Source organism: Physeter macrocephalus, chromosome 4, assembly GCF_002837175.3.
Source record: "Physeter macrocephalus isolate SW-GA chromosome 4, ASM283717v5, whole genome shotgun sequence".
Classification (NCBI taxonomy): domain Eukaryota; kingdom Metazoa; phylum Chordata; class Mammalia; order Artiodactyla; family Physeteridae; genus Physeter; species Physeter macrocephalus.
In genome coordinates this window covers 144,378,836-144,402,869 of record NC_041217.1, presented here as the reverse complement: position 1 = coordinate 144,402,869, position 24,034 = coordinate 144,378,836, and the positions used below count along the sequence as shown (strand labels likewise).

Genomic DNA, 24,034 nt, shown 5'->3' with positions numbered 1-24,034 from the left:
ACGTGTATGAATACATACTTCCATTACATGAACATATAATAATTACTCTATCCAAACTCTTACTAATGCATATTTCAATTATTGCCATTTTTCATTACTATGAACAATGCTACAAACGAACATTCCTAAGAAGGCTCTTAGTATGCCAGACAGAATACATCTTAAAGCTATATACCTAGAAGGTCATAGGCTCTGAGAATCTTGGCCTTTACTAGATAATCCTGAATTGTGGCTGTTCCAATTTACATGACATAGCAACATATACAAGCTTCCATTTTTCCATGCTTTAGACATTTGTCAGATTTATTAAATTTTACCAATCTTATGGCTATAAAAATGAAATCATATGATTGTTTTAATTTGAACTTTCCTAAATGCTAATGGGATTGCACATGTTTTCAAATATTTATTGGCCATTCTTTTGGGAGAAAAACAAAGAGAAGAGAGACAAAGACATAGGGACAGTGGGGAGGGGAGGAAAGGGGGAGAAGAAGAGGAGAGAAATCTGAAGAATATAAGGCAAAATAATGCTTGTTAATTTTGGAAGGTAGAGGCGTGCATTTTGTTAAAGTAGTTTCATTTAGGTTTCAGTATGTTTAAAATAACATCATAATTTCATAAAGCAATTATGTTTTAAACTAAATTAAACTTTGAATTACATCTTCACATTTCAGATATTGAGGGCTATGTGGTGGTTTTTGACAATGATCTTGCATCACGACTTGATTAAGAAAATAGTAAGCACTTACACGAAGGCCAGAAATCCTCCTCATAGTAACCTGGCGGTTTGAGTCATGGTGTCCAGAAATTTGATTTGGACCCGGGAACATGAAATCTCGTGTATTCTCATCATATGTAGACAGTGTTTCACCCACTACAAGAAAGATATCCTATGATTCAAATTATAACAAAATATGCTATTTAGAAACAATATCATCAAGTACAAATATATAATGCCTGATGCCTTAATGAAATACCTGCTTCAGGGTCATGGACTTAATTTTTTTTCTATGAAAGGGAAATTAAAATAAAGTTATGTTAAACGAATTAACACATTTCCTTATTCAGAAATGTCATACATACTACTAATTATCCCTCCCCCTTTTGTAGAAAGGGGATGTTCATGTAAACTTTTTAAGTACATATGAGTTCCTAGAAAAGAAAATCCTTTTAAACATATCAAACTGACATAACATTTATACATATAAAACTTAATTACCATCCCAGAATTTTTTTTCCATCTTCCATTCTTTTCTACCTGCCATTATGAGATATTAGGTTACATATTGAAAAAACTATAGACATTTTATAGAACTTGTGATTACCTGAATTAGGTATATATGTGATATTCAAAAATTTTAGACTATTAGCTTTCAATAAAATATAGTTCCCTATTTCTCACATAAAATAAGGATTTAAGATAGAGTCTTCTATAATCATAGAAATCAATAATAAAAATAAAACTATCCTGGGGCTTCCCTGGTGGCACAGTGGTTGAGAGTCCGCCTGCCGATGCAGGGGACGTGGGTTTGTGCCCCGGTCCGGGAAGATCCCACATGCCGCGGAGCGGCTGGGCCCATGAGCCATGGCCGCTGAGCCTGCATGTCTGGAGCCTGTGCTCCGCAACAGGAGAGGCCACACAGTGAGAGGCCCGCGTACCGCAAAAAAATAAAATAAAATAAAATAAATAATAAAACTATCCTTCAGATTTTAACTCTACCTACTGCAGGGATCTGTACTGTTTATTAAGTAGGTACAGTTTTAATTCCCCTACATTCCCAATAACAGTCAATACACAAAAACAAAGATAATGAACTACTTTATCAGCAAAAGCATATTGGTTTAGGAAAATCACAAAATCTTAAAGAAGTTAATTTTTATGAATGTCACAAAATATGCTAGGATCATATTGGGTTATTTCCCACTTTAAATTATGACTATTCAACTTTAGAACAATGTGTTCAAATATAATTTATGTCAATCTTTCTATATATATTATTTTGGCCTATTGACATTTTATGCATAGTAGACCAATGCTAGAGACTCAACATTGCTCTTAATTTGGGAAGAAGGGGAAAAGATGAGATTTTTTAAAAAGCATTTCATTGAAATGAGTTCAGATGTCAATTACCTTATCAAAATACAATACAGTACCTGGCGGAACTAGCTGAATCAACTCAAACAATGCTGTATCATCTGAAAGTTTAAAAGAAAAATTTCCGTAAATAAACAAATTTATAATAAACAATAACTAATTACTTTACCACAGAAGTACCTAAAAGCCAAAGTAATTGCTCAGTAGACTACATAGATGTTTATATCTTAGTATACTGTGTATATTTTTTGGTTGCTATGTATCTTGTGGATTTATTAATCTCTGGTAGAAATTAATCTTTCTAGGTTTTTTTCTGATTTTTTTAAGACTTTATTTTTTTAGAGCAGTTTTATTTACGTTGACAACAAAATTGAGAGGGAGGTACACAGATTTCCCCTATATCCCCTGCCCTCCAAAACATGCATAGCCTCCCCACTATCAACATCATTCACAGAATTGGTACATTTTTTACCAAGGATGAACCTACACTGACACATCATAATCACCCAAAGTCCACAGTTTACCTTAGGGTTCACTCTTGTTGATGTACATTCTGTGGGTTTAGATGAATGTATAATGACATTATCCATCTTTATAATATCATATAAAGTATTTTCACTGCCCTGCTCCTCTGTTCTCTGGTTATTTATCTCTCTCCTCCCCACAACCCACCCTCCGCCCACCACAATCACTGTCTTTTTATTGTCTCCACAGTTTTGCCTTCTCCAGAATGTCATATACTTGAAATCATACAGTATATAGCCTTTTCAGATTGGCTTCTTTCACTCAGTAATATGCATTCAAGGTTCCTCCATGTATTTTTATGGTTTGATATCTCATTCCTTTTTAATGCTGAATAATATTCCATTGTCTGGTTATTCCACAGTTTATTTATCCATTTACCTACTGAAAGACATCGGTTGCTTCCAAGTTTTGGCAATTATGAACAGAGCTGCTACAAACATCCACGTGCAGGTTTTTGTGTAGACATAAATTTTCAACTCTTTGCATAAATACCAAAGAGCAGTATTGCTGGATCATATGGAAAGAGTATGTTCAGTTTTGGAAGAAACCGCCAAACTGTCTTCCAAAGCAGCTGTGCCATTTCGCATTCCCGCCAGCAATAAGTGAGAGTTCCTGTTACTCTGCATGCTCACCAGCATTTGATTCTGTCACTGCTCCAGATTGTGGCAATTCTAGGAATGTACAGGTATCTCGTTTTAATTTGCATTTCCTTAATGACATATAATGTGAAGTATCTTTTCATGTGCTTATTTGCCATCTGTATATCTTCTTTGGTGAGGTGTCTGTTAAGGTATTTAGCCCATTTTTTAAAAGGGCTGTTTGTTTTCTTATGGTTGAATTTTAAGAGTTCTTTTCATATTTTAGATAATAGTCCTTTATCAGATGTGATTTTGCAAATACATTTTTTCCAACCTGTGGCTGGTCTTCTAATTCTCTTGATTTTGTCTTTCACAGAGCAAAAGTTTTTAACTTAACTGCAATCCAGCTTATCAATTATTTTTTTCATAGTTTCTTTCAAAGACGACACTATGGTATCTTTGGTGTTTTATCGAAAAAGGCATCACCATACCCAAGATCGTCTAGGTTTTCTCCTATGCTATCTTCTAGGAGTTTTACAGTTTTGCATTTTCCAGTTAGGTCTATGATCCTTTTAGAGTTAATTTTTGTGAAGGGTGTATGGTCTGTATCTGGATTCCTTTTTTTTTTTTTGCGCATGTGGATGTCCAATTGTTCTAGCACCATTTACTGAAGAAACTATCTTTGTTTCATTGTATTGCCTTTGCTCCTTTGTCAAAGATCAGTTGACTATATTTATAGAGGTATATTTCTGGGCTCTCTGTATATTTTTATAAAAATAAATTATGCCTATTTCTTAAGCAGACTGGTGAGTACAGCTAGGTATATTACAAAACTCACACTTTTAATATGTCTGAAGTACTTTATAATAAATTTTAAAAATAAAAATAAAATATAAATTATGCCCTTTCTACCTTCTAAGAACCCATGGATATAATCTTTTTCTTTCTTTAAATTCTGCTATTTTCATCCAAGGGAAATCTGAGTCATTTAACCCAATACTTATATGTCCAGTTTTTGAAGAAATATTAAATATTCCTTGTAGCTTATCATTCGGGTCTGTAATAAGAAAAAAAAAACTGATAACAGTCCTATTCCTCAAGCACCTGACATTGTGTTGAAAAGGCAAACATTAAATGAAATAAAGACACAAATAAATATATAATTATAAACTACAAGTACAATAAAGGCATTCAGGTAGTGCTATAAGAGAGTATAACAAGATAATCTTGTCAGGGAGTCAGTGTAGGCTGAGGAAGAGCTCTTCAGGACTTGACCCATAGCATGAATAGGTGTAAACTAGGAGTTAGGGGAGTGGGAAACTAGAGGTTTTCAAGCAGGAGGAACAGGATGTATGAAGGCTCTAAATGGAACACAGCAGGGTAATCTGAGAGATTAGAAGGTTCAAAAACAAACCTCCTGCTAAAATCGACTTGAAAAGGTAGATAACTAAAAAATCTGCTTGAAGGCAGGAGAAACCTAACAAGGTAGTAAAAAAATTGCAAGTCTGAAACTCAGTATATGAAGTAAACACAGGACTTCCCTGGTGACGCAGTGGTTAAGAATCTGCCTGCCAATGCAGGCGACGTGGGTTCAGTCCCTGGTCTGGGAAGATCCCACATGCCACGGGGCAACTAAGCCCATGCGGCACAACTACTGAGCCCGTGTACCGCAACTACTGAAGCCCGCACACTCTAGGGCCCACGTGCCGCAACTACTGAGCCTGTGTGCTGCAACTACTGAAGCCCGTGTGCCCAGAGCCCATGCTCCGCAACAAGAGAAGCCACTGCAATGAGAAGCCGGTGCACCACAATGAGGAGTAGCACCCGCTCGCCACAACTAGAGAAAGCCTACATGCAGCAACGAAGACCAAACACAGCCAAAAATATATATATAAAATTTAAAAATATGTATCTGTATTATTTTTTTAAAAAGAAGTAAACACAGAGAGATAAGCCTGGTATTTGAGGTTACTTTTCCTTTTGGGTATCTGACAGTTCTGACAGAGGTAGCTAAGAGGCTAAGAAGCTGAGTATAGCTTTTGATAAGCTCAAACAAAAATTGGAGTATCATGACCTTGGGAAGAGATGAGAAGGGAGGTCTGCAGTTAAGAGAAAATGGCCTGATAAAATGGCTAGGCTATAGGACTGAATCTTGAAAAGGTAAACCATTTTGAAAAGACACATGCACCCCAATGTTCATTACAGCACTATTTACAATAGCCAGGACATGGAAGAAACCTAAATATCCAGTGACAGAGGAATGGATAAAGAAGATGTGGTACATATATACAATGGAATATTAGCTATAAAAAGGAATGAAATTGGGTCATTTGTAGAGACATGGATGGACCCAGAGTCTGTCATACAGAGTGAAGTAAGTCAGAAAGAGAAAAACAAATATATATTAATGCATATATGTGGAATCTGAAAAAATTGGTATAGGCAATCTTATTTACAAAGCAGAAATAGAGACACAGAAATAGAGAACAAACATATAGATACCAAGGGAGAAAGGGGGATGTGGGATGAATTGAGAGATTGTGATTGACATATATACACTATTGACACTATGTATAAAATAGATAACTAATATGAACCTACTGTATGGCACAGGGAACTCCACTCAGTGCTCTATGGTGACCTAAATGAGAAGGGAATCCAAAAATGAGGGGAAATGTGTATACATATAGCTGATCCACTTTGCTGTACAGTATAAACTAACACAATATTGTAAAGCAACTATACTCTAATTTTAAAAAAGTTAAAAAAAAGAGAGTAAAGAGTAAACTAAAAATAGATAACCAATGCTATACACTGAATATCTGCATCCCCTCAAAATTCATATGTTGAAATCATAACCCCCAATGTGATATTTAGAGTTAGGGCTTTTGGGAGGTTATTAGGGCAAAGCCTTCATTAAAGAGATTAGTGCCCATTAGTGCCACTGGTGCCCAAAAGACCCCAGAGAACTTCCTTGCCCTTTCTGCCACGTGAGGACACAGAGAGAAAATGGCATTCTATGAACAGAAAGGGGACCCTCACCAGACACCAAATCTGCTGGCTCCTTGATCTGGGATTTCCCAGACTTCAGAAGTATGAGAAATAAACTTCTATTATTTATAAGCCACCCAGTCTATGGTATTTTGTTATATCAGCCCAAATGGACTAAGACAGCCAACTAAGAACTTAGGCTTAAATCTGAATCATCCCAAATCCTGTCTAAATTAAGTTGATCCAGAATTGCTAGTGCCCTCTAGAAACAATCATAAATCTTGTCTGAAGGAAAATATCTTCATCTAAGGTTTCAAATTATTTCTAAAATTCTTACATACAAAATCTGACATTTAATGAAAATCGGCCAGATATTTAGGAAAAAAAGACCATTGGGATCAAAACACAAGAGAAATACAGGAAATAATAAAAACAGATCAACAAGAGATCCAGAAAAATTAGTTACCAGGCTGTAACTTAAAATATGCTTAATATGCTCAAGAAAATAAAATATAAGATTGAGAATGTCAGCAGAGAACTAGAAACCGTTACAAAGAACCAAGTGGAAATTTTTTAGCTAAAAAATAACCAAAAATTAACCACAACAAACGGATTTACCAGAAGATTACAAATGACCCAAGAGAGAATTATGGAATTGGAAGACAAAAATAAATATCTTGAGAGAGGCACAGAAAGCCAGAAGGTTGGAGTAATAAAAAAAGGGAAAAAAAAAAAAGGATAGAGTAAGAGGATCTAACAATGTGCACTGGATTTGTAAAAGGAGAGAAGAGAAAAGGGCAAAAGAAATATTTGAAAAGTTAATATCTCAGAATTTATCTGAAGAAAGATACCAAGATACAAACACCAAGCAGAACAAATTTTTAAAACACACACACACACAGAGTTGGGCACATCAAAGTAAAACTACAGGAAAGCAAAGACATAAGAGAATATGTTAAAAGAAGCCAGCAGAAAATGACAAAATACCTTTAAAGAAGTAACAATAAAATTAACAGATGATTTCTCAACAGAAACTAAGGGAGAAAAAGACAATGCAATAGTATTTTCTAAGGGCTGGAAGACAGTCCTATCAATATTCAGCAAAAATATACTTCAAAAAAGGTAAAATAAAGACATTTTCAGATAAATAAAAATCAAGATATCTATCATCAAAAGACTATAAGAAAGGAATTATGAAAGGATATTCTTCAGAAAGACACAATAAACTGAGAAGCTTAAAAAATGAAAGGAAATAAAGAGCAACCAAAAAGGTAAAATACAGTTGTAAAGTGAAATGAATGATGCCTATACAATAATAGCAATAATATTCTGTGTAGTCTCATTGCACACTAAGTTAAAATGCATGACAAAAAATAACATATAATCTAGAAGTTAAGTAGTTGTAGGTTCTTCATTGTCCTAGAAGAGGTTAAAATAAAAATATGTACACAACTCTGAAAACTCAAGCATGCATGCTGTAATCTCTATACTAAACATTAAAAAAACAAAATAGTTAAAGAACATGTACCCTCAAGCTAATAAAAGTGTAGAAATGAAAAAGCAAAAAATAGTTAATTCAAAGAAAAGTAGAGGACTTCCCTGGTGGTCCAGTGGCTAAGACTCCGTGCTCGGGTTCTTTCCCTAGTCAGGGAACTAAATCCCACATGCTGCAACTAAGAGTTTGCATGCCACAACTGAAGATCCCACATGCTGCAACTAAGGATCACGAGTGCCACAACTAAGACCTGGCGCAGCCAAATAAATAAATAAATATTTTTTAAAAACTATTAAAAAACAGTAAAGTAGAAAAAGAAAAGCACTAATATTCAACAATCCAAACAAATAAAAAGCAGATAACAATATGGTAGATTTACACCAAAACATATCAGTAAAAACATTTTTTTAATTTAACGTTTTTAGATAATGAGGATTCACAACAAATTGTCAGAATACAGAGATCCCATATACCCTTTATCCAGCTTCCCCCAGTGGTAACAACTTGCAAAACTATAATAAAATATATCACAACCACTGTGACACTGATACAATCTACTTATTTTATCCAGATTAAAAGTTTTAATTGTACTCATTTGTATGTGAATGTGTATGTCTATATTTAGTTCTATACACTTTTATCAGGTGTGTAGGTTTGTGTATTCACCACCACAGCCAGGATACAGAATAGCTCCACCACCACATGATCTCTTATGTTGCCCTTTTGTAACCACATCCACCTCCCTCCCCAATCCATCTCTAATCCCTGATAACCACTAATCCCTATAATTATATCATGCATTTTTAGAAATACTCTAAATGGTCCAATTGAAAGACAGATTAGATTAAAACAAAACAAAACAAAAACCTCTCTCCAAGTACCACTCATAAGATACATGTAAAATGTAAGAATACAGAAAAACAGAAGACAAAAATATAGACAAATATATAACATGTGACAACTAAAAGAAAGCTGGTTTGGCTATACTATAAGAGATAAAGTCATCATTAAAGCAAAAGCATCAAAATAATAAAAGGTTCAATTCACCAGTTGATAAATGCCTGGCAAGACTGTTCAAGAGAAAAGACACAAATTACTAATATCAGGAATGAAAAGAAAGACATAGAGATATTTTAAAATCCTAAGGCATTACGAATAATTTCATGCTACAAATGTATTGAATGTGTCTTATCTGAATCATTGTCAAACCAAATATGATTAAACAATTATAGAACAATTGGGGAAATGTGAACTGAGTGGATATTTGATGATACTAAGAAGTTGTTCATTTTTAGGCATTCCTTTATTTTAGAGATCCATATCTATAAATGAAAGGATATATGATATCTGAGATTTACTTCAAAATAATCTGATATATTAAAAAAATCAAGTTCCTACAAAAAGGAAACTTAAAACTTATGGAGATATAGAAAAAATTGAATAGTTGTGTATATATGTGTGTACATACAGATATATGTGTAGATGCACACACACATAAACAATCCATTATTTAAAACCTTACAACAAAGAAAACACTAAGACAGATGACTTCACTGGTGAATTTTCAAACTTTTAAGGAAGAAAATAATGCTGATTACATGCATACTCTTGCAGACTAGTAAAAGAAGGAACACTTCTCAGCTTACTTTATAAGCCCAGCAAAGCCTTAATACTAAAACCTGACAAGAACCTTACAAGAAAGGAAAATGACAGGCAATCTATTTCATAAACAGAAATGTAAAACTCCTATATAAAATATTATCTAATCAAATCCATAAATATATTAATATTGTTTAATATTCAAAACTAAAGCAACATAATTCACCACCTGAACAGAAAAAAGAAGCAATATTTCATAAAAGTTAATAATCATTCATTTTCACATAAAAATCTTAGCAAACTAGAAATAGAAAAGAACTTTTTTAATCTAATAAAGAGTATCTGCCAAAAACCTAAAACAAACATCATACCAAGTGATGAAATGTTGAAGTTGTCTCTCCGAGATCAGGAATGAGACATTCACTTCATTCACTGCTATCAGTACTATCATTCACTTCAACATTTTATTGGAGTTCTGAACCAGTGAAAGCATAATAAAGCAATAAAAAGAAATAAAAGATATAACTATAACAAAAGAAAAGCTATAATTCTCATCATTTACAATGTGATTGTGTACATAAAAAGTCCAAAGGAACCTAAAGACATTTTTTAAATCAATACCTATAGTGAGGTTGCTGGAAACAAGGTAAATATGCCAAATAATATATTTTTTTATATGTTAGCAACAGTTAGGAATGACATTATAATCTTGTTTAAAAGTGTGAAATACCTAGAAAAATAATGTAGTAAAGATATTAAAGACTGCTACACATGGGCTTCCCTGGTGGCGCAGTGGTTGAGAGTCCACCTGCCGATGCAGGGGACACGGGTTCGTGCCCCGGTATGGGAAGATCCCACATGCCGCAGAGTGGCTAGGCCCGTGAACCATGGCCACTGAGCCTGCGCGTCCAGAGCCTGCACTCTGCAACGGGAGAAGCCACAACAGTGAGAGGCCCGTGTACCGTAAAAAAAAAAAAAAAAGACTGCTACACAAAAGAAAAAAATTAACAGAGGAATATACATGCTTGAGAGACATCAACCAATCATGATGTATGGACCTTATTTTTATCCCAATTCAAACTTATTTTTTAAGTTATAAGATAGTTGAGGAAATGTGAACTAAATTGATATTTAATATTAAAAAAAATGTTCATTTTTAGGTATGATATGGTACTGTTCCTATATTTTATATATTGATATCTAATAGATAAAAGCATATGATGTCTGAGAGTTGCTTCAAAATAATCTGGAAAAGGGTGATGAAGTAGAGACATATAGTTAAAACAACATTAGCCATGAGTTGATAATTATTGAGCTAAGTGATGAGTACGAGGGGGTTCATTATTCTCTTTTAGTGTCCACTTTTGTATATTTATAAAATTTTCTCTAAAAAAGTTTTACGTTTTTGATTAGAGAAAGTTGTGTGTGTGTGCTCTAATAGCATCACCGTGAGAGCTCCCATTATGCTGTTTTTTGTTAAAGTTCTCTTCTGCCTTTTCCATCAGAAATTCTAAAATAAGAGACACACATTCTACATGTTCAACTTCATATTCCTCCTTCAAATGTTATTTAGTTATCTAAATAAAATCAGTTTAAAATTTTCAGAATTCCTCCATATATCCTATAATTTGTAAACTGAACATATATTAATTTTTCTTTAAAATAACAATAATAAAAGTTTTAAAAAGAGGATAGTAGAAGCACTAGGCTCTTACCAAGAAGTTAATCCTCTCCTTTTAGTCTCATGCCATCTGATTTTGTCAACTGCTCATCCTCCTTCTCACTACAATCTCTTAACTTCAAGGTCCCTACCACTTTTTCACCGAAGATAAAACAGGCTTATCTTCCTCTCAAACCTAAGACTTGCCATAATTTTGAACAATGTCAACTTCCATGTGAATGTTGTATCCAACAGTTCTCTGACCTTCTCAAATCCAGTGCACATATACAAGGATTCTGATTATTTATTTACATGTCTGATCCTTATTTTGTTAAGATGGACACTCATTTGAACAAACGGCCTATATTTTATTCACTTCTGAATCCCCTATATTCTCTCACAGTGACTGAATCTGCAGAGGCAATCAAAAAGTTTTAAAAAACAAATTTTATCATAAGCCAGTGGATAAGCAACTTTTGTTTTGGAAGACTTTTCTATCACCCCTTGAATCACACAGCATATTCCATGAATACATCATGCTGTTTCTCATCCTATTATCAATAAATGGAAGAACAGAAAAGAACTAATGCTAAAGATGATACTGAAATAAGAGACTGGCATTTAAGAAACTTGGTCTATTGCACTTACAATAATTATAATATCTGATCACAAAGTAAAACCCTATCCTTTAGAAAATATCTGAATATAAAATGTTATTAGAAATCAAACAAATTAAACAAACTTAGGATAAACATACTAACACTATATTTTTTCTGATGTCACTTATTCTGTAATCTCAACTATTTGAAAAACATTATTACAAAGTAGAAAACTACATTTTTAAAAAAAGGATATGGATAGTCAAAATAATAGTATTTACTACCATTTAGAGAACATCTTCTGTGTGTCAGGACTGACTGAGTTCCTATGAGCTTCAAACAAATCCCTAAAACAACCCTAACAAGCCATTATTTCCATTTTACAGATAACAAGTAGAGACTAATGGTTAAGTTTACCAAACATAAATTCCTGAGCTGAGATTTGAGCTCAGCCTGCACTGTTTTCATTAACAACTCTACTAGAACTAGAAAGCAGTAATTTACAAAATATACAGTGAGGTAAGGAAGTTATATTTTGAATGAGGAGTAGAATAAAGAGATAGGATAGTAGCTAAATGAGGATGAGGATGAAGACAGGAAATATCTTTTAAAGATGTAAACATATAACATTTATACAGTGTGAGGGTTAGCAAGAGAGACATTGCAAACACAAAGGGAAAAAAATCTAATGATCAAGATACTAGAGATGGCACGAGGAGATGAATAAGAGGGACAAGTAGAATAATCTTGAGCAGAATGCAGAAACCTCATCCTCCAGGACCAGGAGAAAGGCGATAAGAATGAGAAACGATGTAGATGACATTTAGAAGAAGGGAGAAGTAAACTGAAGTGATTCACTAACATGGCCTCAACTTTAGTCAGTGAAGTAAGAAGTAGTCATCTGTTCATCTTAAGAAGGCTGGAGTTTAAACAGAGACATCTAATAAGAGAAATGAATATGTTTAAAATATCTACAAGATAAATTAAAAAGGAAGTTCTCCAAGAAGTAAAAGGACTGAAAGGTAGTACTGAGAAATAACTTGTGTTAGCATCAATCTGAAGGTTATGAGAGCCCATCAGCAATACCAAATTAACCTAGTAAAAAAAGCCAGGAAGGCAAGTTGTAGCACTGACCCATGAATGGACATTTATTAAGAATCTCCTATATGTCAGCTTTGATGTAATACCTGACATAATGAAATAAATAAGTTAAAGTAAGATATAGAAAGTTTCAAATGTTTTTACCAACACAAAAAGGACATAACCTTTTTTTTTTTTTTTTTTTTTCGGTACGCGGGCCTCTCACTGTTGTGGCCTCTCCCGTTGCGGAGCACAGGCTCCGGATGCGCAGGCTCAGCGGCCATGGCTCACGGGCCCAGCCGCTCCACGGCATGTGGGATCTTCCCGGACCGGGGCACGAACCCGTGTCCCCTGCATCAGCAGGCGGACTCTCAACCACTGCGCCACCAGGGAAGCCCAGGATATAGCTTTTTAAGCAGCCATGTCATGACTATATTTGATTCCTATCCCAGATGCTCAGGGAAAACATCAATAAATTCCAAGAAGCAGTAATATTATAGGCTACATGCTCTGATTGAAAGACAAATTAACAATATTTTTTAATATTTAAACTAATCATGGATAAATATTTGAAATACACTGAAAAGACATTAGCAGTCTTCAATATGAAGGTTCAGCAAAATGACTGGATACACGATAAATATTTTTATCACTGTCTTGTGTCTCAACCATAAAAAAAGGGAAAAAAGGAAAATTAGGTGAAGAACCTTATTCTCTAAAGCCACAACATATATAACAGTTAGAAATAAACATAATAAGAAATGTGGGCTTCCCTGGTGGTGCAGTGGTTGAGAGTCTGCCTGCCAATGCAGGGGACACGGGTTCAAGCCCTGGTCTGGGAAGATCTCACATGCCGCAGAGCGACTGGGCCCGTGAGCCACAATTACTGAGCCTGTGCATCTGGAACCTGTGCTACACAACAAGAGAGGCTGCGATGGTGAGAGGCCCGTGCACCGCGATTAAGAGTGGCCCCCGCTTGCCACAGCTGGAGAAAGCCCTCATGCAGAGACGAAGACCCAACACAGCCATAAATTAATTAATTAATTAATTAATTTTAAAAAAAAGAAATGTATGGTATGGCTAGTATACATATACACAGACACAGACACACACACACACACACACACACACACACACACACACACACACATACACACACACTCACACACAACCCCAAAACCTTGGTAATATGTTGAAAGAAAGCATAACTTTAGTAAATCAATATACATCACCTATCTATATGGGAAGAATGAATAATGTAAAAATGCCAATTCTTGGGGCTTCCCTGGTGGCGCAGTGGTTGTGCGTCCGCCTGCCGATGCAGGGGAACCAGGTTCGCGCCCTGGTCTGGGAGGATCCCACATGCCGCGGAGCGGCTGGGCCCGTGAGCCATGGCCGCTGGGCCTGCGCGTCCGGAGCCTGTGCCCCGCAACAGGAGAGGCCACAGCAGAGGGAGGCCCGCATACCACAAAAAAAAAAAAAAAAAAAAAAAAAAAGCCAATTCTCCCAAAATATAATTAAAATTAAAATTCAAAGAGGTTTATCTTAGACCTTAAAAAATGATTTTAAGTTCATCTAGAAAAATAAACATGTAGGAATATAAATGTGTGTTTATTAAATGAAAAGAACATGGATTATATAAAGCTGTAATAATTAACTGTGCACTACTAGCCCAAATACAGATACTTAGAATAATTAAACAGATATAATGGGGGGGAGACAAATGGGAGAGTACACAGAGACAGGATGAGGGTAGAAAGGATATTAAGGGGGAACAGATTTCTGCCTCATATAATGGCAATTTACATAAAGCAGACCAATCATCTTAGTAGGAAGACTAAGAAAATCAGGTCAAGTTATTTTTTTAAACCCACTTGAAGGCACAGAGAAGATAATACGGCAGTGAAGAATTACAGGGCCAAGTTCTAGGAGAAGAAAGAAAAGCCAGGGAGATGAGCCAAACATTGGAGCTGCTTTCTCCCCAAGGGCATCTGCTAATTCCAGAAATGGCAAATGAAGGATTGATAAACTTAGCTGAGATTGTGATGGTCTCACAGACCTAGAAGCAAAATATCACTACAGGGGCTATACCAAGAAGGACAGGTCTTCATAAATTCTCCACAGTTTGGATAGAGCCTGTAAAAGACAACATCACAGGAATAAGGATGAACTGGAAATACCCTGGTGTTGTACACGGATTGAAACCCAGCGTCAAATCATCTTAATCTCTGACATTAGATTGACATGATTGAGGATTCCTAGTATCACTAGCAGCCTACAGAAGGGAAATAAAAGTCAAACATAAAGTCTACCTGGAGAATGACAGCATGATGTTATGCCTCCAATTACTTCTATAATTTTTCACATACAATGTTCAGTACTCAAAAGGAATTGTACAATTATTTTTAGGGAACTGTCAGCAGTATCAACAAAAGCTAAGTATACACCTATTCTATGACCCAGAAATTCCACTCCAAGAGAACTAGTATAAATGTTTACCAAAAGATATTTATAAGAATATTCATAATAAGCCAAGACTAAAAACCATCCTCATTAACAAGAAATGAATAAATTACAGTACATTGATATAATGGAATACTAAAGAGCAATAAAAAAGAATGAACTACTGAAATACAACAACATAGGTGATTCTCACAGGCATTTGGCTGAGTGAAAAAAAAGCTATATTCAAAGGAATACGTATTTATGATTTAATTTATATGAAGTCCAAAACCAGACAAAAGTAATCAATGCTGAAAAAAGTCAGAATAGTGATTATCTTGAGGGAGGTTGTGACTGGTAGAGGCACAAGGAAACCTTTTTGGATGCTGGAAATGTTGTCTATCTTGATGAATGGTGCTTATGGATATACACAAATGTGAATAATCATTGAAGGGTACACTAAGGATTAAAATTAGTATTCTTTAGACACTAAGAACAGCTAAGAAAATCTTCAAAAAGAATAAACCTGGGATAAACAACAAAGCCCTAATGTATAGCACAAGGAACTATATTCAATATCTTGTGATAAACCACAATGGAAAAGAATTTTTTAAAAAAAGAATGTATATATGTGTACAACTGAGTCCCTCTGCTGTACAGCAGAGATTGGCACACCAATGTAAATCAACAATACTTCAATAAAAAAATAATAAATAAGTAAAAGTGAAAAAAAAAGAATAAACCTGGAGGGCTTAAACTACCAGATAACAAAACTGAAGCTCCAGTAATTAAGAAAGCATAATATTTATGCAAGGACCATGAAACAAAATAGAAGATCTATTTTTAAAAATCCACATGTATGTAGGCACTTAATTTGTGGTAAAGTAAACATTACAGAGCAATAGGAATAAAAGTTTCTTCACCAAATGGTATTGCCCAATTAGATATACATAAAATAAAAATAAAATGTTATCCCTTCTTCATACCATATATAAAAATAGGAGCCAAGGGGACTGTAAATCTGAATGTATATGGTAAAGAAATAAGGCTTCTAGAAAATTATATAGAATATCTTCATAACTTGGGGTAGGGAAAAGAAATTCTTTAACATGACCCAAGAAAAGCACTAAACACGAAGAAAAAGATTAATAAATCAAACTACATTATTAAGTCAGACTATATTAAAAATAAACTTGTTTGGGCTTCCCTGGTGGCGCAGTGGTTGAGAGTCTGCCTGCTGATGCAGGGGACATGGGTTCGTGCCCTGGTCCGGGAAGATCCCACATGCTGCGGAGCGGCTGGGCCCGTGAGCCATGGCTGCTGAGCCTGCGCATCCAGAGCCTGTGCTCCGCAACGGGAGAGGCCACAACAGTGAGAGGCTCGTGTACCGCAAAAATAAATAAATAAATAAATAAATAAAATAAACTTGTTCACCAAAAGAACAAGAATCACTAATGGATTAAAAATGCAAGCCACAGAGTGAGAAGCTACTTGCAACACATATAACTGACATAAAGCTTATTAACTAGAAAATACAGAGAACTCCTACAAATTGGTAAGAAAGTAATAAACAACCAAAAGGAGAAATGAGCAAAAGACAAGCATTTCACATACAAATACAAAAAGATGTCCAAAAAAGATTATGTCATTTATCTTCACGGAAATGCAAAATGAAACCACTGTTCACTCACCATAATGACTAAAATGAAAAAGTCTGGCAATGCCAGGAGTTGGCAAGGATGTGGAGAACATAACTTTCATCAATGGCAGAGTGTATATTGATAGAGAAACACTGGAAAACTGTTTGGCATTGTCTACTCATACTGACCCTAAGACTCAGCAATTCCACTTCTATATATATACCAAATAGGTGTGCATGCTCATGAACATCAAGGCATGTAATCAAAAATATTTATGGCAACTTTATTCATAACAGCAAAAACCAGAAATAACCTAAATGCCCATTAATATCTGTAAATAACAGAATAAATGAATTGGAGTAGAGTCACATAATGAAGATACTACATAGCAATAAAGATAAATGACTTAGTTATCAAAACACAAATCAATTTCTCAGCAAAATGCTGAGCAAAAGAAGCTAGGAACAAAAGAATTTGCACATTACAATTCCATTTATTTAGTGTTCAAAAATAGGTAAAACTAAATGACAATATTAGACATTAAAATGGAAATTCCTTTGTGGAACACATTGGAAATAGAGATTAGGAGGTGGTATAAGGAAGGCTTTCTGAAGTTTTGGCAATGTTCTAATTCTTGACCTAGGTTGTAGTTACACGGGTATTCACACTGTAATATTTCAGTGAGCTACAAATGAATGCTTCCAGTTACAGATAGTAGGTTAAATGTATGCATTCGCTTTTGTTCCCTTCTGAACCCTCACTAAAAGAATAAAAGGATTAAACACACAAACATACACACACATACCAACTCACAATGACAAAACTAAAGAGAAAACAGTTTGAACAAAAGTGGTAACTGAGTTAACAGCTTGGAGAAAGAATATTAAGCCAATAGAGAGGAAAGCTTAGAAGCAAACCATTTTATACTAAGGAACTCCTAAGAGACGTAGCAATTGGTGGTGCTAGGTACCTCTGGAAATGACAGAATCAGTGGGGCTAAAAACCAGAGTAATAATTGAAAGTTGAAGAAGCAGTCAAACCCTAGATCCTTCCTCCAATTTACACTGCTAGGAAACTGCCCTTCCCCATTCCCAGGCAGGTGACTGGAAGTTATTCTCTAGAGAGTTGGAGCAGAGGCAGGAGTGGGGGGGGAATGGAAGTTTATTGGGGAAAGGAGAAGAAGGAGAGGGAAGAAGAGGGTTAGGAGGAAGAGACAGAGGAGGAGAAGTAGTAGTAGTAGTTGTCTTCACTGGAATGGAAACAGCAGGTACAACTGACAGCAGGGGTAATACTACATGAAAACAGGTAGATTAAGAGTCTGGGCTATACAATGAGATTTTACTACAGCTTCTTCCACTACAAGGTTCTATAAACGAGTCGCCAAGTATATAGCCTCTAGGAGAAATATGTGAACGATTCTTCTACTGAATATGACCAGCTGAAGACAAAAGACATAAAAAGATAGTGACATAATTTCCAATAAAATGACCCAGAGAAATCACCTACAATAAAGTACACATTGACAATCTGCATCCAGGAGGAACCCCAACAGACTTAGCAATTAGTGGTACCAGGCACCTCTGGCACATAACTTCCAAAAGCATTTCAGTCTTCTACTCTTAAATATGAACAGATGGCCAATAATTTGATGAAATATGAAAGGCAGAATATGAAAGGTAGAAGCAAAAACACAAAACACAAAATAAAAGTGAAGACAAGAGTTTTCAAGTCTCTCCAAACCTCCCTTCCATAAAAACATATGCAGCAATTACACAGCAGAAAACTACAGACATTTACAATAAAATAAGATGAAAGATATCTCCACAAACCCTAAGATAAAGCAGATGATGAGATGACAAACCACCAACAACCACAAAACCTGTGAGGTATCAGCATCTATCTATGCAGGAGAAGCAGAAGAAAGTAAGGGAGTACCTAAAGGACCTGGGAAGAGATACCCTAAATACCCAACTCGTACTCAGTAGGAAGCAGTATATCAATCTGAGAAAAGCAGTTGAAATTGGAAGGGTGTTTGCCCATTCCAATAGCAGGTGAGTTCAAAAGAGTACAGTAAGGTCCAAAGGTGGTAAAGTAGTCTGGTAGCCTGTAAGAACTATAGAAACTGAACACCCAGGGTTCCTGGACAGGATGGAGCACAAGAAACCAGGAAAAACTGTAGAGAACAGCATACAAAATAAACAGGATAAAAATGTAGAAAGAGAAAACGCAGAAAAAGAAACAACAGCAGAAAAAAACTAACAAAAGTGGAATGGAACAAAGGCAGAAAATTCCAGAAAGCAAGCCACCATACTTTGAACACTACATAAGGGAGCTTGGTGAAGCTATAAAAAATTATCCTAAATCATGCTTCCTTCTAAGAATTCATGGGAAAAAACCTAAATTAAGAATGAGCAAAGAAAAGGATCACAGTCAAACACATATCAAGTTCCTGTTTAAAAGATAATAATAGTGAGCAAAAGAAAAAAGTTCCTACAGAGAAAGCATCCAAAAGATATGCTTGCAAAATAAATAAAAACTATAATCTACTACTTGAAAATTAAGGAAGTAATATATTAAGCAACTACCTAAGTCAAATTTAGAAAAACACAGAAGAAAGATGGTATAACTTAGGAAAGAAGCAGAAATAGAGAAGGAAGTTGTTTCAGAAATGAAGATTAAACTAAAACAAAAGCAAATAATCACAACAGATAGTATCTTAAAAGAAATAAAAGAACAAAAAGTTTTTTTAATCAAAAAGAAACAAAAAGATTTTAAAATATGAGTGAAAATAACAAATACTAAACATGCAAAAAATATCCAACATAGACCCTGATAAAAAACACTAAGGTAAAGAAAGAAAATTAATATTAAATGGTATATATAGTTCCTGAAACTTTACAGAAATGAAAAAAGATTACAAACTACAAATGAAGGAGAATGCACTGTACTTAAGAGTACCAAGCCATAAAAAGCAACTTCAGGACATATTCTAGTAAAATTATTAGACTTTAAAAATAAACAAAAAAATTTTAGGCCTCTAGGCAAAATAACCAAAAATGATTCATAAGTGAAAGAACATTAAACTGTGAGAAAATAATGTAAATACCTGAGGGAGAATTGGGGTTAAGTTAAGCAAAAACAAAAAAACTAAAACTATAAAACTAAGCAAAGGAGAGAAAGTAATTATTAGTTCAAGTGAAAACAAAATCCTTGCAGAAAACGTATGATAGTATATATACCACATGGTTCAGCTATAATACTTTTTACATGATCTTAACAATATAGTCAAAAATTATGATATAACTGTATTAAGAGAAGAGAAAGGCAGAAAATGGGCATATATATTTTTTGAGAGCAAAGAGAGAACGTATGAAAAGTATTTAAATCCTCATTTTCCATAAGGGAAAGTAGAAATAATGTCCAATATTTAAAAATCAAACGTTTCAAATGCAGTATAAGCATGTTGGAGACACGGAGGTGAACACAAAGAAAAACAATTTTTAAAAAAAGAAAAGCAGTCCTTAGGGGAGTAGGAAATGATGGAGGATAGGGATGTTACAGGACTGCTGTTTGCAATCAGCTCTGTAGACTACATGTAACTCTGCTATGAAGAAAAATAAAATAATTCTATAACCAATTAAAAATATAATTTCAATATAAGTAAAAACTAGTCTTAAGGTAAGACATTAATATTTACATATATGCATATATATGTATGTATATACCTTGTCTGAGAGCAAGTCCTACAGAATAATAAAATTAATTGCCTGGTAGTTCTCTGGGTGAAAAGTTCTAACACCATGTGCACAATGTGCTTACCCTTTCCAGTCTGAAGAACTTGCCTTGCTTTGACACTGCAAATTCAGTACTTGTAAATTGGACAGAAGAAAAAGTTCCACTTTCTTTTCAAATAAATAAATAAATATTAAAAACAACAACCATTTCATAAAGGAAAGTAAAAGGCTAAAAATAAAGCCAAAGAAGGAAATAGCCCTTTTATAAGGGATATAAGTGAAACAAAAGTACCCCACACTAGCCAGAATCATTCTGGAAGGGGCCAAACACAAGCAGAATACAGCCAATAAAACATCCATCAAAATATTACATGGGTGTTTAGTATTGCCAGGTATTATTTCTGTGAACAATTTACAGTGAAGAAAGAAAAACAAACACAGCTGTTAACAAAATATATTTCCAAATATAGTTTTTAATTCCAATAAGTTTGCTAAAGGTATCAGTGGTCTCAGAAGTATCACTGATCTCAAGAAGAGTATAAAGTTTAAAAACAAAGGGTTTAAATAGAAAACAAATTTAAGATTTGTGTCAATATATTATATACCTTCTGAATCTACCATTGACACAGTGAATCACTGCCACACAAAGTGAAGTAATGAAATAAACAATACAGGTAGAATTGTTATTGAAACTCCTCAATTGTAAAGAAGTGGCCTGAAAAGTAATTGCTTGGGTTTAATTAGTTTATATTTTATCACAAGAACATAAATTAACTTCTAAAGAGAAAACTATTTCCTAATTTCTATAAACAATTTTCTATTCTTTTATATTTTGGCAAAAATACTTCAAGAAGAAAAGACCTTAAATTATTAATGGAAAAGTTTTCAGAGAACTAATGTTCCTGGAAACCAAATAGTAGGTTCATGTAAATTACATCTCCTGGAACATATAGTATAATTAATCCCATTTTACAGTTGCTCTTTCTTATAACTAAATAATGACAATTTCCCTCCTTCTCCTGTAAAAATTGTCATTTTCACATGTACTTTCAACCCAAGTTACAAAGTAAATGTACTACAGTACTCCAGAAATCTTAGTCACATGGAGCAAATCAAAAGCTACCATAAACACCTTGAGAGAGAGTGCCAGAATGCCATTAACACTCTGTACCAGCAAGAGTAATTGCTATAACAATTTCCAATAAATGCCTATTTACCTGCCCTAACTGCAAGGGCGAACTGCTGGGAATGCATCTGCCATCATGGATTTAAAATATGAATCCTGAGTCCTACAAGCTCTCCTGACCACTGAGGCAGGGACTCTCTCATTCATAGACACTGAAGGATTTATTCTCAGCCTTCAAATCTTCACCTGAAAGCATTTTGAATACCCCAGACACCAGGTAAGCACTAATTTCCAGAAGCTGAAAAGCAGAGGCTATAATGAAACTGCTATTTTTCCCTACAGGCGAGAGAAAACAATAGGGACAGCCAGTAATCTACTGCAATATAAATAAAGATCGCATCTTCTCTTTATCCAAACGTTGAAGAGAATGAAGCCAGAGCAGCTATTATTATATTACAAATTTTCAAATACAAAATACATTTCCTAATCAAAGGATTATATACTGCAAACAGGTATCTCTCAGTAGGACAGTTCCAACACTCATGAAAACAGTAATGAGAGGCAGTTATATGATGCATTTATGATATTTTATATAACTCCTTGAACATCAAATACCTAGCATGTGCCAAGTATTGTCATATGCACACAGCAGCTACAAAAAAGAAAAAGTCAATGCTCTTATGAAATTATCATTCTAATGAGAGCGAAAATAAAAAATAAATAATATATCAGTGCTAGGAAGAAAAACAGGAGGACCATTCATCCCTATTTGCCCTGAGCAGTACCCTTTTCACAGCTGTTGTCTTGGTGGAAATACTAAAAACACACTCTTTTACTCTCAAAGTATTCTGGTGTAGAAGATATAATAACCTTAAAGATAATGGGATAGAGATTGAGATATTGACCAAAAAGGGGAGCTATTTTTAAATACTTTGGTGAGAAAAGATCTCTCATTATAATGATAAATTTGAGGAGTGACTTGGAGAGAAGTGAGGGAGCAGGCAAATCCATATCTGTAGGAAGGGCTTTTCAGGCAGTGTATTTGTGGCAGTATGTAGCTGATCCCTGAACAATGCAGAAGCTAGGGGTGACCATCCTCCTGCAGTTGAAATCCACATATAGATTATAGTCGGCCCTCCATATCAGTTCCTCCATATAAATGGTTCCTCCATATCTGCAGTTTTTCCGAATCTGCAGTTCAGCATCCACGAGTTCAACCAACCACAGATCATGTACTGTAGTATTTACTATTGAAAAAAATCCATGTATAAGTGGACCTGCACAGCTCAAACCCACATTGTTCAAGGGTCGAGTGTACTGTGTACATGTGACAGAGTATGTTTGTGTTTGTGTGTGTGTGTGTGTGTGTGTGTGTGTGTCTATAGAAGAAAATCTACAAACCTTCAGTGAGAAAGGATGAAAATCCAGTTTCAATAGAGTAGTCTATAAAGTAGAAAACTTTTCATTCTCTTTCTTGCCTAAAAATGGTTCCCAGGAAATGGCTTTAGTCATAATTAATTTTAGTCTGGTAGATTCCAGGATTAAAACCATTTCCCTAAAGAGAATGCCTTCTCTATGAATGTAAAATAGCCCTATCTGGCTTTTAATGTCATTGTCCCTTAATATCACTTTATATTTATATATCATAAATATATATTTCCCCAGAAGCTTGGTGATTCTGGGGTGCAGATATAGTATGAATGGAACTTGGCAGTTCCCCAATAATAAGAGTAATAAAATACCACACCACCAATAAAAATTAACAAGGGACATTTTAAGTGTTTACTGTGTGCCAAGGACTGTTCTAAGCATCTTATCTGAGGTTACTCAAGTATCTGACCATTTATCAGACTGCCCAATTAAGGGGGTCCTTGAATCTCCTTGAGCATTTGTACCATCTACCAAAGAAAAAATAGATCCTTACCTCTCAACTTACACAAAAATTAGCTCAAAGTGGACTATTGCCCTAAATGTAAGGTATAAAACTATAAAATTTGTAGCAGAAAAGAGAAAATTTTTGTGACCTTGGGTAAGGCAAAGACTTCATCAAAAACATCATACATAAAAGAAAAAAATTGATAACCTGGACTTTATAACTTTTGTTCTTCAGAACACCCCATTAAAAGAATGAAAAAAATAAGCCACAGACTGGGAGAAAATATTTACTAATCATATATCTGATAAAGAACTTATATTTAGAATATTTAATAAAGAAAAAAAAAACTTACAACTCAGTAAGAAGACAAACTACCCAGTTCAAAAATGGGCAAAATATTTGCACAAGCATTTTATAAGAAAAAGCTACATGAATAGCTCATCTGCACTTGGAAAGATGCTCAACATTATTAGTCAGTATTAAAATGCGAATTAAAAATACATTGAGATACCACTACACATCTATATATTCCAAAAAGACTAACAATATCAAGTCTTGGGGATGATATGGAAAATCTTCATACGTTGCTGGTGG

At 34.7% G+C, this 24,034-nt stretch overlaps 1 protein-coding gene across 5 annotated transcripts in view; it reads right to left on the bottom strand.

Moving 5' to 3' along the window:
- Positions 1-24,034, bottom strand: part of SPATA6 (spermatogenesis associated 6) — a 151,373-nt gene that overhangs the window by 97,690 nt on the left and 29,649 nt on the right. For all 5 annotated transcript variants that reach the window (XM_024119740.1, XM_024119739.3, XM_028489411.2 and 2 more), the window contains 2 exons: positions 2,155-2,196; positions 750-874 (listed from right to left, as the gene is read on the bottom strand). In XM_024119740.1, coding sequence (XP_023975508.1) covers positions 750-874; positions 2,155-2,196 — 167 coding nt within the window. The remainder of the gene's footprint in view (positions 1-749; positions 875-2,154; positions 2,197-24,034) is intronic.